General features: G+C 38.1%; 1 protein-coding gene across 1 annotated transcript in view; it reads left to right on the top strand.

Moving 5' to 3' along the window:
* The window catches only part of LPCAT1 (lysophosphatidylcholine acyltransferase 1), a 65696-nt gene that overhangs the window by 40632 nt on the left and 8766 nt on the right, over positions 1–16298 (top strand). Inside the window, exons 10-13 of the mRNA XM_066184989.1 lie at positions 2194–2319; positions 7986–8139; positions 9010–9108; positions 13046–13184. Coding sequence (XP_066041086.1) covers positions 2194–2319; positions 7986–8139; positions 9010–9108; positions 13046–13184 — 518 coding nt within the window. The remainder of the gene's footprint in view (positions 1–2193; positions 2320–7985; positions 8140–9009; positions 9109–13045; positions 13185–16298) is intronic.

The following is a 16298-nucleotide window of genomic DNA, read 5'->3' on the forward strand; positions in this document are numbered from 1 at the left end:
CTGTGCTTCAGCTGATCGCCTTTAAGTTCCTGTATTTCTGTTACATGCTGTACCTAGCCTGGGCTGGAGAACTGATGAATTTTGGTGTGATGTGCTTGGCTGAGCTAGGTCTTTGTTTATTGCCCCATTCTTTTATGGCACTGCTCTGGGTAGTACTGCCTGTAGCATGTCCTTGCTGGAGACAGTTGGCATGGATGTCTATAGGGATGATCAAGTGCACAGGCAGTACAGAGAAGGCAGTAATCTCAACTGGCTGGAAAGATTCTGCTTCTTTTTTCCACTCCTTTTTCTTCTTTTGAGGAAAATTTATTTTGTATTGTAAAATACCAGTGATTTCATCTTGTATAATACAACACTATACTAATACTATAAAACAGAAGTCTTGACATGCTCGCAATACCTGATCTCTAAGCCAGGTTGTACTTGGATATGGATTTAAATCCCCATAGCATGGGGGAGTTCTTCATCTGTATTTCACGCATTTGTTGCTATGTTAACCATAAGTCTGTGGAGTGAGGTAAGGTATCACAAGAATGTTGTCCATTCCATTAAGGTGGTTTACTGATTTACAAACACTGCTGGGACACGTCATAGGAGGAGTGGATTGATGAAACAAGAACGGATCAAGCGGAGAAAATTTTGGAGGAACTGGATTTAATTGCTTAGATCACCATTATGAATCAATCTAACCTTCAACACTCTGCTTTTAAGATGACTTTTCTATGTACCTAAATCATTTGGTTTAGTTGGCTTTGTCCTTTTGTTCCTTTCTCTTTGTTGTTTCTTTTTAGGGAGGGGGAGGCTATTCAGCCAAGATCACTACCTTCTAATTCCTTGTTTTGTGCATAAATAGCTTATAAATACTATCTATTTTTTACCATATTTGGTACTTTTGAACTTGAATATTTATTAGTGAGGTGTTCTTCCTGAATGTTTGACTTTCTCAGCCTTAAAGAGAAGAGAGAAACCCTGATCAGTACCTTTAAGGTTTAGTGCATGTCTTATATATCAGAATTCCTGAAGTTTGTTAATTAATTGGTGGCTTATGTTATTTACCTTGGTATTCAAAGGCCTTGGAATGAGATTCTGAGGAAGAGACTGACAGAAATTTTTTGCATAAGAGGTAACTACCATTACAGATCAAACTATTTGTAATAAGGCATAGAATTGAATGCAGAGTTTTCATCGAAGCCAGAATCAGTATGGCGGACCTCAGGGTTTTGCATCAGTCTTGGCATTAGTGTATATTAACTTCCCATATGAAAAAGGTGGCTGGCAGTAAGGTAGACAAACTGTAGATGAAAAGAATGAAGGTAAGTTTATAAAAAAATTTTATGAAGATTTCATCAAACTAGAGAAGGCTACATAAAAGAGATAATGCTCCTCACTACAATAAGTCAAATCAAGTATAATAAAAAAATGTGGCAGATGAGTGGCTTATATGGAGCTGTGATGGCTTTCTAAATTGCATTTTATGCTTGTACACTGAATTCTTAAAGGCCTCCTTCACACCACACTGTCTTTCTCTCAACTCTGCCACAGCAAATGCTGGGCAACCTCAATATCAAGATTTCCATCAATTATCTTTTGGTGCTACAGTTCCTACAGCATCAAGTTAGAAGTGAAGCAAAAACCAATACTGAATTGTTTGGTGTATAAAGGCTTAGGAGTATTTTTTTTCTACCTTTCTTATGTCATTCATTTAAAAATAACTTGTTTGCTTAGAGTTTAACTATCCTAGTTTTTATGTGTTGTGTTCTAGCTGCTCTTTATAGAGAAATGTCTTTTGTATAATATTAATATTATACAAAAGGTAATACATTACTAATTCAGTAGTAATAAAGATATTTAATACAGTTGTTAATAAATACATATTTGTGTTATAGATTAAAGATTTTGAAACTCTAGTTATTAACTTATATGAAATTTATATCTATGAAAGTCTATGCACTGCCTAATTTTTGCCTTGTGTTCTTGCATATTTTCATGGGCTCAGTCAAAGCAGGTGCTCTGCAATGGATCGAGTGCCATATTTCATTCTCTCTATGTAAACTTACTTTTTTGGGCTCTTCCTTGTAGTTTTTTAGAATAGAGAGCATAATTGTTACAGGATTTTTTGCTGTGAAAAAAGAGATTATTCTGGTTAGTTTTCTTTGCGTGTCTTGCTTACAGTGTTTCTTTGGTTTATTCAAGGGCATTGGGAGTTTCAGTGACAGACTACACATTTGAAGACTGTCAGCTGGCTTTGGCTGAAGGACAGCTTCGTCTACCTTCAGATACGTGTCTTTTAGAATTTGCAAAGCTTGTGAGAAGCCTTGGGTGAGCATATACAATGTTTATATGTAAGGTGCATCTTTATTATACATCTGTGCTTATATAGTTTTCCTATCACGTAATGATATTGCATTTATGAGTATATATGGAATGTTGTCATTGTACAATCAGGGAAACACCGGTATAAAATTGAAACAGTACTACACTTCACTTGCAAGCAGCACCCCTGAATCCTAATGAGTAGTAGAGGTTGTAAAGTTCTTATTTTCCATCTGACAAGTGAGCAGAGTCTGAAGCATTCATTCCTGAGCTAGTGAGAAGATACTTTCTGAAGAGGATCAGGAATACTGTGGGTTTCCTAGTATTTGATACAGTTTGATACAATTGCCTTTTCCTGTGTCATCTGTGGAGGGAAAACAAGTGCTGCCAATAGCAATCTTGTGACTGGATTAACCTTGTAATAGTGAGGACAGAGGATCACCCTTTCCCTAGAAGGACAAGGTGGTTGCTGGTTGATCTTTTGAGCAGGTCACTGCCAGATGGACTTTCTAATGCAGCTGTAGGTCAGTACATGCAGCGTGGGTCCTCTCTTCTTTCTTCCCATAGTGCTGTTTCCTGCTGGCTTTACCTTTCAAAAAAGCCTCAACAAACCTGAAAAATTTACATAAACCAAATAGTGGAACTTGCTGCTGTTCTCCAGTTTTTCTCCTGCTTTTTCAGTGATTTTGTTGAGCAACCATGAACTAAATGGACAGCCTCATCCTATTAACTCTCAGTATGCAAACACCCTTTTTCATTTTCTTGTCTCATCACCTGAAATTACAGAGCGTAGTTTAATGTTTCCATTGTATATTTTAGTTCCTTTCACTAATTTTTCCTTCATCTTCAGCTTGTGTACATAAATGAAAATAAAGAAGAAAAAGCTCTGTTGGAGAAAAAGGAATGTAGGACAGCACACATCATGAATTCAGATGACAAGCATGTATTAATCTACTGTCAGAACTTTCATCTGAAAAACTTCCATTAGGATAGGAGAGACTTCTAAGGGAAAAGAAGGATTCTCACTTTGTTTAGAAGGCTCTGAATTTACAGGACTAAGGAAGAAAAACAAGCAAAACAAAACAAACCAACCACCCACGTCTCTTATTATGCAGTTGATAATCCCGGGATTCAGTTTAATCCTCTTGTTAAGTTGTCTGGCTTCTATCTGCTCAATTTAAAGCTGTTCTTTCAAATTACGCTTTTCTAGGGTTTTGTTTTGGCCTCTGAAACAGTTACCTGCATTTGTGAATGAGGTACACTGCAGCTCAGAAGTTCTTTCTCTGGTATGAGCAATTAATCATTGGTGAAATATAATCCTCTCTGAATTTGAGCATGTGCCAATAAGGAGGATATTATGATGGTATTTTTCTGGCACAATTGGATGAAGATTGTAATATGACTTAATCTCTAATGCATGCTTGATAATAATGTAGTCATTTTGCTGTTTATTCAAAGGTTTTGAGGTCAGGGAGGCATTAAGATCATCCACTACCGTCCCTAAATAACTGGAACAGTACATTTTATCCAATGGATTTTTCTCATCCAGTCTTAATACTTGTTTTTGAGCAATGATGTACTTTCAAGGTAACGTCCAGTTTTAAAATTCCTACAGTAAGGCAAATTCAGAGTTCTTTTTGGTTTAGATTTTTTGAAATCAACTTACACCTCAGTTTGCTGTACTGAAGAGTTACTTCTGTGCACAGTATGTGTCTACAGCTGATCATTATCGTTGTCTGTAAAATTTGTTTTGCCTGTGCTCAGCTGGATGGGATCCAGTCCAGAATCCATGCAGGCACAGCAGTGAGTTCTCATGCTTCATCTAAGGAAGAGCTCAGGCTCTGTTAACAGCTGTACAGCTGGCTGGTACCAAACTCTGATAAAATGACTCTTTATCAATGAGGTCAATAGATCACAGACTTGAGAGACATCATCCTCTCAAATTGTGCATTGATTACTCCTCAAGGAGTCATGTTTCTCTTCAGTCTGATAATTGATGTCTGACCAATGAGCTAACTGCTAAACTATGTGCAATCTATGTTGTAGCTTTCATATTTTTTCTCATACGTTGTAAACCCTCTGTTTCATTTGATGATTTTATTCTGTAATTAATTACCCCACTATTTAAAGTGAATCTCTTTTTACTTGAACTGGATATATTGCCATTTTCTGGACATTGACTCTTGTTTGGATTTTGTGCCTTACTAAAGACCACTTCGGATATCTTCTCCTTCAGGAAGTGTTCATGCAGTTAATTAAGTCTAGTATCTGTCCTTTTGAGATACTTCTTATGAGCTGCTTTAGGGTAGTTTCCTGCAAGGAGATCCTTGATTTCTGATTTGAATTGATTTGCTCCTGTTGTTTCAAGCTTCTGTTTGTTCTAATTCCCAATATTACCTCATCAAGTTGACCATGAGGATCCTTTTAGTCATTGTAGCTGTAGGCTACCAAGATCAGCAAGGACCTCAGGCCTGGTGCCTGTCTATTCTTGCTCTAGAGCCTCCACCATCCAGACTACAATGCAGACTTCTGCTCTCTATGTGTGCCTGAAGTGGTGGTCTGGACTGTAGATAGAACTTTGTGTCCTCAGAGTAATAAACCCTCACATCTAACTACCTGTGCTGTGACTTCAGAGTGCTCAGAGGTCATCTATAGCAAGGAAAAAAACCTCTGGAGGAGATTTACCATCTGTATTTGTGATAAAAGCAATGCTCTCCACTACAGGAGGTGATCATGGATCAGGCATGACAGCAAATACCAACCATGGTAGCCCCTGCTTTTGTGGACCAAGGCAGGGTGTGCCAAGAGAATTCAAGAAGGTCAGTGTTGCAGTTTTTCAGTATACTTGCTCTGTGATGGCAAGAAGTTGCACAGAAGTGCGTCAGCAGATGTGAAACTGAATGTATTGTGCTTTTCTTGCTTAGGGCATGTTTCTCTGTGCTTGCAGTTTGCAGTAGCTAAGTACAAGATCCAGCTGTTCTTCCAGCTCTCTGAGACACTAGAAGGTTTTTGGCAGGTTCCCAGCATGCAAGAAAATGAGCTTGTTTTCAAATAGTCAAATACAGCTAAAACTAGCTTACTTGCTAAAAATAGTGATAATTATGCTGTAAAATATTTTACCTTCAGGGATCTGGTTTTCCTTGTGAAGTCTGCTGTGAAGAATTTAATGTTCAGAGCTGTTAATCTTGAAAAATGTCCTTTCTATCTTCATGAACTCAGGAATACTTCTTGTTCTCTTTGGTGTGCACTGACCTAAAAAATGGAGCAAAACACCACAACAGCAAATAATTTTACTTAAAGCCTAGATCCTGCATGGTAACTATTAAGCCAACAAGCATGATTTCATGAGGGAAGACATTTGCTGTTGGTTTTCTGTAATTTCTGGCCTCCATTGGAATAAAAGTAACAATTGTAAAGGAACTGGGACATTCAAACCTTTTCATATCAGTTCAGAACCTGAGATTTGCACTTAGCTTCTGAAGACTTATGGTCATCAACATTAATTACTTTCTGGTTTTGAAGGGCTAGAGGGAAGTGAGCCCACCTTGGATTACCAGAAGTACAGTGCAGTCATACTCAGGTTGAAGCAGTTTGCCTCACTGATCCACATACTGCTTTTGAGATTGCCTCACATCTCTTCCTGTATTTACAAAACATAAACCACAAGATGCCTGTAAGATTCGTGGTGAGCTGTGTTACTTCCCATACAAGATTTTGCCTTCAAGCTTCTGTAGCTTTTCAGGGTTAATTACCGGTGAAGAGGAGGTCTTGCCAGTCTTGTGTGCTGCTCGCCAAATGAGTGCTCCTTCAGTTCCAGAAGGTGAATTTTGAGACAATTCACTGCAAACAAAATCTCTCTGATTTAGAGACAAACGTTACACTACGTATTCTGCGTCAGTGGGGGCTTATCTCAAGGGAGGATTTAGATGCCAGCTGTCCTCATGCTACAGTTAAAATCCATTTCAGCTACTACTCTGGGATGTATTATCAGCGGACACTTCTTGCGTGTAATCCTGCATGTGAGAAGATGAGTTCTGTGTGCATCTCAAATCCTCTATGGATCTTTTTTATTGTTCCTTCTGCCTTTCTACTTGATCATGGAAAATGATTTGCAGAAGGGTATCTCACTCTTTTACACTGTGTAGGTCTAAATCTTAAGATAAGTGCTTTAATGCTGGCATGGAGAACTTGTGAATGTTCTATAGGAGCCATGGGTTTCTGGAAGAATTCTTGCATGTTCAAGTCTTATAATTCAGAAATACAGGTCTTGGCATGGTTTAGTTAGTACATATTGGTAAGTCAGTCTAGGTCATGACAGACAACATAGGAGTTGTACTTTTACTTAAAAGTTGCAATATTTGGAAAGGGTCAGTGCAGAAACAATCAGGTTCGGGAGCTGATGTATCAGATCATCTTTCTATCAGAAACGCTCTTATCTTTTTTCAGAAGCTCCTCAGAATGCTGATATTAAGCATTTTATTCGTTCTTGTTACTGAGAGGAAGCTGTTGGGGAGTCCCAGCTGCAGTCTGGGAACAGTTCTGATGTAAGCTTCTGAGTTGTGTGAATAACTACTTTTCCTTGTCTGTAGCAGCAAGCAGCAAAACAGGCAACTGCAGAAGGACATTGTAGGAGACTTTACTGGCATCTTTTGTCTTCAAAGTGGATAGATGCCAAAGTTACCCTAAATCAGTTCACAAGAGACCAGATCCAAATCTGCTTGATGTTGTGTTGGGGGGGAGCTGCTTTTCTTTGTGTCATATCTGCAGCACCATTTATTTTATTCATAGTAAGATTATTCAGTAAAGCCTTTTTGTTGGGTGGGTTTTTTTGGTTTGTTTTGTTGGTTTGGAGGGGGGTTTTGGGTTGGTTTGTTTGGTTTGGTTTGGTTTGGTTTTGTTTTGGGGAGTTGGTTTTTGGTTGTTGTTGTTTGGGGGTTTTTTTAGCAAAGCCAAAACAGGAAGCTTGACTTAGGCGAAAAACTAACCAATAACAATGCAGTAGATATGTACATAAGTATAAGCCTGTTCATTCATCAGTCAGAGTCTGGTTTTGCAATGGGGAAGGACTGAGGAAATTCTGTAGCTGTAGAAACTGCAAGAATTTCGTTTGGGTTACCTCATAATGGTGTCAAACTTAAGACTGAATGTGAAAAATGAGGACTGATAAACAGGATTAACAGTATAATCGCTATTACGTAATCCCTGAATATTTTTTTTTTTAGGTAAGATGTATCATGTCCTTCCTGTTCAGTGACATTAGTAAATTTGGAAACATAATTGGTTTATGTTACTGTCCTACAATACAGCCATATTTGGGTGACCTAAATTCCACCTTGTTGTCCATGCTTGGAATTTATTAGCTAGTTCTAGACTGTGTTCCTTCCTGTTGAACTGCTTACACATATGGCTTGTAATCAAGGTAGACTAAAGGACATGAGTTTGTCCAGGGTTCTTAAGCCCTTTTAGTAATTCCTAATAGAGTTTGAGAATTAATGGGAGCTTTAAAATTACAGAAATACATTATTTTTATAATAAAGTTGTGTAATAATTCTTAATCCAGACTTTGTCATGTTTTACACTGTAATCATCCATTTTTTCACTTGATATTTTGAAATGTGTATTGTTAAAACTGGGTTGATTTTTGAAATGTGCAAAAATAATATGCCTTATAGGCTGAAGCCAGAAACACTTGAAGATGATCTTGATAAATATGCTGCAAGTGCCATGAAAATGAAGAAAGAAAAGGTTGATCTCAAAGAATTTTCAGCCTACTTGGAATTTCCAGTTTCTCAGACATTAGAAAGTATGTTTGCACTTTTTGATGAGGTAAGAAACAACACTAAGTTTAAAAATTTTACTACTTTTGGTAGACTCCACTTCAGCCTACTTCTGTTTCAATTGAATTCACTGAGGTCTGATTTCTGAGCATTTCACCATAAAATTTGCTTACTGCACTTCCTTTCAATGAGGTAAGGGCACCTATCATTAGCTAAATAAAGCATTCCTTCAGGTAGAACTTAAAAGGAGTATTAGCTGGAAAAAAACTACTTTTTTCTAGATGCAAAATATGAAGAGGAAAAAATGTAGGGTCAGGCTACCTCTTCTGCTCATTGCAGCTGAATGCAGTGTCTGTTGTTAGCTGGTATTTCATTTACCTTGAAAATAAATAACTTGTTCCTCTCTGAGCCTGAAACCTGAAGGATCTTGGCAAATGAGCCAGTTTTTCATTCCTCTGGCAATCAGTGAGAATGGGGAAATGGCGATTATCTTTGTCTGGACGAGGTGCTGGCTGGACCAGGAGGTGGATATGTCCACAGTGTTCTCTCTTGGAACAGATGTCATGTGTTCAGGGCTTCAGTTAGGGTGCGTTGTCCTCTGGTTCTCTGGTTTTAATTTCAGCCCAGCTATTCAGATGTTTTAATAGAAAAGTCTTAAATATGTGAGTGAAAAGTGACAGTAGCAACACTGTCTTCCAAGAATATTTAAACTGTGACTTTTGACTGAGACTGTCAAAAGAATCTGCAGAGCTTTCACCCAGGTTCTTGTCCTCGTGTAGTTTCATTTCAGTGACACTGTTTTTTTGTTGTGGCACATGTAACAATCTTTCTGAATATTCTGCATTTTTAGAAACTGTTAGTTATTTATGAAAATTCTCAGACAAACTGCACTATTTTGAGGGGAGGTTTTCCTTCACAGAATGAAGATGGTGTAATTGACATTCGGGAATTTGTCATTGCTCTGTCAGTTGTCTGTAAGCCATCCAAAACTCTGGAAACAATTCAGTTGGCATTTCAGGTAAGCTGCATTTTTTTGCTCTATGTAATTTACTTATTTTTTAGAAATTATTAGTACTGGAATCAGAGTCAATAGAAGTTTCAACATTTCTTTTTAATATTTAATTACATTTTAAAATAATATTAATGGAAAGTTAGATTAAGAGTTCGTGTTAAGAGGGAATGCATTGCAAGTGTAAATTGTGTAAAATTATGGAAGCTTGCTGTTTGAAATTGTTCTTTGTAGAACTCTGGTAGAATCTTCTTCAGCAAATTAAGTCTCAAACCTCAAGTCCTTTGTATTGATTCCTCTAAACAAACAGTCTGTTGAGTTGTACTTACTACTCTTAGAATGTTTCAATCAAATCTAATTTTTCCAGTTAATAAAGTGTTTTTTTAAATTTCCTACATATTAATACAGATTATTTTTTATCTCCGTTTTTCTTCTTGTTAAAATTTTCTTCCCTCTTAGTCCTACCATGTATGTGTGGTGGTCCTGCAGTCTTTGTCCAGACTTGATGCTTCCCAGAAGCGCTCCTGATCTTGCTCTAATCTCAGTGGTTTGTTGTAGTATCACTATAGATTGTTAATGCAAACTTTTTGGGAAAGTGACAGCAGCAATGCTTAACCAATGGGTTTCTGACACCTTGATGTATTACTTTTCAATTAATTTCTTTAATGTCACTGTTTCGAGATGCGAACTCTGCTGCATCCTGGATCATCTTTTCCCTTTGCCTTGAATTCACATGGTATTCAGTGTTACTGAAACTGAGAAGTGCTAAGTCTTGATGCTGTCTTCACTAGTGAATGCATGGAGCTCAGAGCATTCAGTTGCATGGTGCTACACTGCAGCCCTATTTTCTTGTAGTTGTATTCAGGTTCTTCAGCATGATGACTTTAACTACATTTTGCTGAAGAAATGAGGTTCCTGTGAATGCTTAGTGTTCACATGTATCATTCTTACCCTTTGGCCAAAATCCAATAAATTTGGCAAAGGAGGAAGGAGCAAAAAATATTTAGTTCCTACAAATATTGTGGGAAATCTGCCATTAGTAGCTGCTGTTATTTATTGCTGCTTCTGAGGGAAAAGCAGAAAGAAAGGTCTCTGTCCTGACCGAGTCCATTTCAGCTATAAAATGGCATAGAAAAATAGTTAGGTGCTGTTTGGTCAGCTCTGTGTCTTCGTGCTAAAATGAACAGATTTGAAGTAAATGTAAAGGGGGCTTTGGGGATTTTTTTTTTTTTTTAATTTAGCTGTCATGTTTCATAATGTGCAATATAATTTTATCATTTGAGGGGAAGAAAAGCTCAGATTGGATGGTTATTTTCTTTCTGGAAGCACTTGAAGTTTAGTTAAACTGTTTCTTAGGAAAATTTCTGTTCTTTAATATCTGTTTCACTCTCATAATACATAATTTTGAGTCACTTTGTTAATTACAAAATATAAAGTTAGCTGTAAAACTGAAGAGAAGCTTTATGCATGTATTAAGAAGGGGATGTACTCTGCAAGGGGAAGCAGGTATGGCTCATTTTATCCTGCTAGTGATGGCTGGAAGGGTTGAGAAAAGTCTTCAGCTGAGGAAATTTTGCTTATTCTAGGATTAAAAAAAATAGAGAACCTTTTTTAATCCTTTCCTACTTCCTGCCCTGACTTCACATACAGTAAGATATTCAAACAGCTTACCTGGAGCCATTGAAGGACCTAGCTAGTTCATGAGTGTATGACTTTGAACAGGTGCTGTCCTCTGCCATGTGCTGCATCTTTCGGGAAAAGTGCAACATTTCACATAGCTACAAATTTTCAATGTTAAAGCCTTTAGTATATGACTGAAGAACTCGAGAAATACTATCATTTTATGGAGTTGATACAAAACTGGGGGGAGTGGGAGATAGGTATGAAAGTTGTGCTGCCATTCAGTGAGACCTCCATAGGCTGGAGAGTTTGATGGGGAGAAACCCAAAGAGGTTCAGCAAGGGCCAGTGCAGGGTTCTGCACCTGGGGAGGAATAACCCCAAGTCCCAGCACAGGCTGGGATATGACTTGCTGGGGAGCAGCTCCTCTGTGGAGGAGAACCTGAGAGTCTTGCTGGATGGCAAGTTGACAATGAGGCAGCAGTGCCCTCATGGCCAGGAGGGGCCAGAGGGATCCTGGGGTGCATTGGGAAGAGTGTGGCCAGCAGGTCAAGGGAGGTGATCCTCCCCCTCTGCTCATCCCTAGTGAGCCCACCTCTGGAGTGCTGTGTCCAGTTTTGGGATCCTCAGCACAAGAAAGACAAGGAGGTAATGAAGAGGGTCCAGTGAAGGCCACAATAATGATTTGGGGTCTGGAGCATCTCTCTAATGAGGAGAGACTGAGGGAGCTGGGGGTGTTTAATCTGGACAAGAGGAGACTGAGAAGGGATCTCATTAATGCATGTAAATACCTCAAAGGTGGATGTCATGACAATGGTGCTAAATTCTTCAGTGGTGCCCAATGGCAGAATGAGGAGCAATGGCCATAAACTAAAACACAAGAAGTTCTACCCCAACCTCAGGAAGAACTGCTTTTTGTTGAGGGTGGCTGCCCAGGCAGGTTGTGGAGTCTCCCTTTCTGGAGACATTCCAAACACAACTGGATGCACTCCTGTGCACCCTGCTTTAGGTGACCCTGCTTTGGCAGGGAGTTTGGACTGAGAGCAGCACTACGGTGTAGGTACGACACCTTCCCTTCCAAACTGCCAAAGAAACTAAAGGCTGTTGTAAATCTTGTCAATATGGTGTTTATACTGACCACCCAATATTGCCTGACTACTTGTTCTGTGAAAATGTAGCAGGTTTTAATAAAGAACTGTCTTGTTCTTTGCCCTATTCCTGTGAAACCGTGTGCAGGTTACATGCCAGGGGGCAGAAGGCAAGATTCCTGATTTGAGCATATGTTTTCTTCCATGGAAATTTAATATTTTTATTCCACTAAGGTGTACTGTCTTATGGCAACAACTTCTGCTTGTAATGAAAAATGCATACTTATGCCTGTTTCATTCAATCTCATCAGTTCCCACCTTCTCAATGATGTAGAGAAATTAAAAGGAAGTTTCCAAAACAGCACTTTTTTCATGGTTTGATATTTTCAGTGTTGTCATGCTTAAAAAGGAGACGAAATGTTTCAAAAACTCTTTTCTCTCATGTTACATTGTACAGGCAAATTGAGTTATTTTAAGGAAGTTTAATGAAGCTGTATTTGGTACAGGTGTTTTGAAGTATTCAGGTCCATTTCTCAGGGTAAAACACAGTACATATGCAAAGATGGAATGAGACTTTGAGCAATTATTCTTAGTTATCAATCTGTCAGTAGTAAAACTAACTCTTTCTGTGAGGTAACTCTTTAAGATGTGACATTATGCAAATAATTTTTTTTCTAGAATAAATACTTGTAGAAAATTATATGCCCATCACTGGTGTATGGGGTAGGGATTCTTCTGATTAAACCATTTAGATACAAGCATTTTATGCGAGCTGGCTTTTGGAATTTGGTGAGAGGAATCTTGAGTTTTACACCTGACCAATTGGAAATGGTATCTGATTTAGACTGACCTAAATATATCTCCCAATATCACAGACTGTCTTGGAGTTTGGACACACAGCTCAATGGACTGAATATTATTCTCTGTTACATGTTTGCAAAACATGTTAGTGTTTGACAGTCTTGTCACTGGATATTACAGTAATTCCAGTGGTTAGGCGTGTAAACGTAGGACTTTTTTCTGATTATAGCAAGCTTTACTTTCTAAGCAAACACAGGTGAACTGATGATGATATTTTTTTACCCAGACTATTCTGAAATCCTTAATATATCACATCAGTCGCAGAGTGACTAGAATTTCTAATACCAAATTTTTACTTTGCTTTACTTCAATGTAGTGCTGTTTATAGGAGTTGGCATTCAGCTTTGCAATGATTTATCTTGCTGTCTTGATTCATAGCTGTATCAGTCAGAAGGTGGAACTGTAACAGAAGAGGATTTAGCTTGTATTCTGAAGACTGCCATGGGTGTGTCACAAATTGATGTTACACATCTTTTTAGAGCTGTAGATGAAGAAGAAAGAGGAAAGATTACATACGGTAAGTATTCTTTACTGCATCTGAACTGTCACAAAATGTCAAAGTTGCCTGCACTCACATTGGCAAACAAAGCAGTTACATTTTTATTAAACTCTGCCTTTTTTAGTTGGTTTGGTGATGTCAATACTGATAACAGCACTGCAAGCAAAGTAAATTTACATTTGAAAAAACTTATTTCAGCTTTGTTATCAAAAGCCATGTTTGCATGTTTTCAGTTCTCCCTTCCACATCAAGTCACATAATATGAGGATTAGCTCCTTCAGCATATTCTGTTCTGTGACTTACATGCATGTGAATATGTATTTTTAAAGAAAGCTGCCTTAGCTCTGTCTTGTTTTGTCTCTTGTGTCTGGGAACAGGAAATGAAGAGGTTAACAGGCTGTCTGTTCTATAGTCTGTTATGTAGGTGGAATGGAGGCAAGAAAGTTGCTTTTGAAAAATTGAGACCTGAGTGAATAGATTGTGCTGGGAGTCAGAGTACTTATATTTTTCTTTGGATTCTTTGTTTTATGCAGTAAGGTTCTATATTTAGTTGTATCATTTGAGTATGAACTGAGTTGTTGATAGCCAACATATAAAGTATCTCCAATAGAGGTGCTTGTGACATACCCTGTTCTAATTGTTTTCCCTGAGGATAATCCATATGTGTTTAATTTGTAAAAATCTTACAAAATAATACATCAGTGTTAGTAAATCGTAGTTTCGACACTAGTAACTCCTCTGTTTCAATCATACAATATGTAAAGCTTCAAATGCACAAATATTTTAGAGTTACTGAAATCAGTATCATTGCCACTGTCCTTTCCTTTTTTCCTGACTGCTGTCTTCCCTCCTTGCCTCCTGCTGTCCTACCCCTTTCCTTTCTGTGCTCTCATCTGTCACATCCCCAGCATTTCCACACCCATGCTGCCCATTGCCTTTTTCCTGCCTATCACTATTGTTCCTTGTCTTCCAACTCATAATGTGCAGTGACTCAGCTCTTCCCCCACTTCCCAATCACCAGCTTCAAAAATACCAGCATAAATCTTAAGCTGGTAAGTGTAGCAGAATTTTGATTTTGGCATATTTCATTGTTTGAGAATAGCTAAATGTGTAGTCATGTACAAATGAAGTCAGACCAGGTCATATGAGTTACCAAAGAATTCATATTTTAATATTCATTTTTAATAGTTGCATTTAATCAGCACTTTTTCCCTAAGTGGTCATCACATGTTCCCATCACAAGCAAATCTGGACCACCAAGCCACAGCAGTGGCCACTGAAGTGCCTGGCTCTGATTTTCGTTATTTTATATCCTGTAATGAAGAATAGTCTTTTGTGATGCAACACAGAGTAGGTAGTAGGATGGTGTTTACGTGATTTCTTTGAAATTTTCCTTAGCGCTTCTTTTGAGAGAAGTGCTTGTTTTATAATAGAAACGTCATTTTAATATACCTGAAAATTTAATAGAGGGAGTAAATATCCAAGTTATTAGATTAGAGTATTAAAAGTTGCAGATAAACTTTTAGTATTGCATTTCTGTCTTGAAAGTTCCTGCCATAAGTATTCAACCTCTTGCCTTTTCTGAGAATATGTGGAACTTCACACATGCTCAATTTGTGCATCTACTTACTAGAAAGGAGAGGTGAAAAAACTGGCAGACCACAGGGTTCTGAAGATACTGTCCAGACAAATTCTGAGAAATCAAAGCATTGTATTTGGTGGAACTAATGTTACTTTGGATACACACAGCAGAGGTTGACTGACAGTCTCCCTTCTAGGGTGTTGGAATATTAGGAATAGCAGGAATATTAGGTTGAGTCTGACTTGTAAAAACAAAAGATAAAATAGGTAAAGTATCAAACCTGAATTGCTGCACACAGGGCAAAGTCCTTGAAGCCACAGATCTCATCCCAAAGGAAAAGCTCAGGTTGCAGGTAAACAGAATAACCAAGAACAAAATCAAAAGTTTGTGTAACTAGGCCAATTCACTGGTAATTGTGAGTCTGAATTATTGGAAATCTGGATTTTTGTTGCATGCTTGAAAGCACACTGGTTGCCAAAGATCTGTCTATCAGTTCTCTTAAGCAGTTGGCTTAGTTGTTCAGATGCACTTTGATTGCAAAGCTTATCCTTTTAGTCTAATATTGAGAGAGGCAAGATTTCTCGGTCTTAAGATGTGATTCTGGAGAGTTTGAATAGGTTCTCTAGGAGGGCATGTCGAATTCTAGGAAACTCTCCACCAGCTCTTGATAGACAATTCAGATTATGAAGACTGCCTGGCTTGCTGTTGCCATAAAAAAAAGGAGAATTTGCCGTATTTGGACTATCTGTATGGATGAAGAATCAGGGAAGGAAGAATTATTTGCTTAAAATAATTATATATTAACCACAGGCTTATCCTATTATTTAGCTTAGTGGAAACAAAAACTAGAGAAGACTAATGAATAGGGAGCTTCCAGGAGGAGCATCAAGTAGTAGGAGGCTATTTCAAGGGCAGGAGAAATACATCTTGAAGTTCTTGTGGTACATATGCACACTTAATGCAAAGATAGACATGAGTCTTAGCTCTACTTGGAGTTCCTTCCGTCCGTCTGTCTCTTTGGTTTTAGTGGAAGTGGGAAGCAAAATCACCTTTTTCCCCAAGTTAATGACTGAGGTGATCTTTTCCTTCCATCTAATGCTTCACAGTTGCTTTCAGTTTGAGCTTCAAAATGAGATCTGTGATTAGAAGTAATGCTGGAATAGTTGGTTCTTTCTACATCACCTTGTTTCACATTTCTGATGAATAAGTCAAATGGGATTCCAAGCACTTTTCAGTGCACTCCAAGTACAATTTCAATAAATATTCCTTAGTACTTTCAGGACTTCTTTCAGCAGGACCCAAAATGTCAGCTTACTGAGATCTATCCAAGGTGTTACTCTGTTCAATTTGGATTCCCGTTTCCTCATGAAGATTTAATCATTTATATGACCCATCAGCCTGCTGTACATAGAGTTTTTCAACATAGATGGTAATGTTGGCTTTCATGACCTAAACTTCATCAAATGTAGTTGAAGTTATGGGTCCAGAATGCTCTAGATCCATATAACCTGTGGATAAAGGACACCCAATTTTTTGTGAGCGGAAGGATA

Source organism: Chamaea fasciata, unplaced genomic scaffold (assembly GCF_029207755.1).
Source record: "Chamaea fasciata isolate MVZ Bird 193981 ecotype frontalis unplaced genomic scaffold, bChaFas1.0.hap1 SCAF_1, whole genome shotgun sequence".
NCBI lineage: Eukaryota > Metazoa > Chordata > Aves > Passeriformes > Sylviidae > Chamaea > Chamaea fasciata.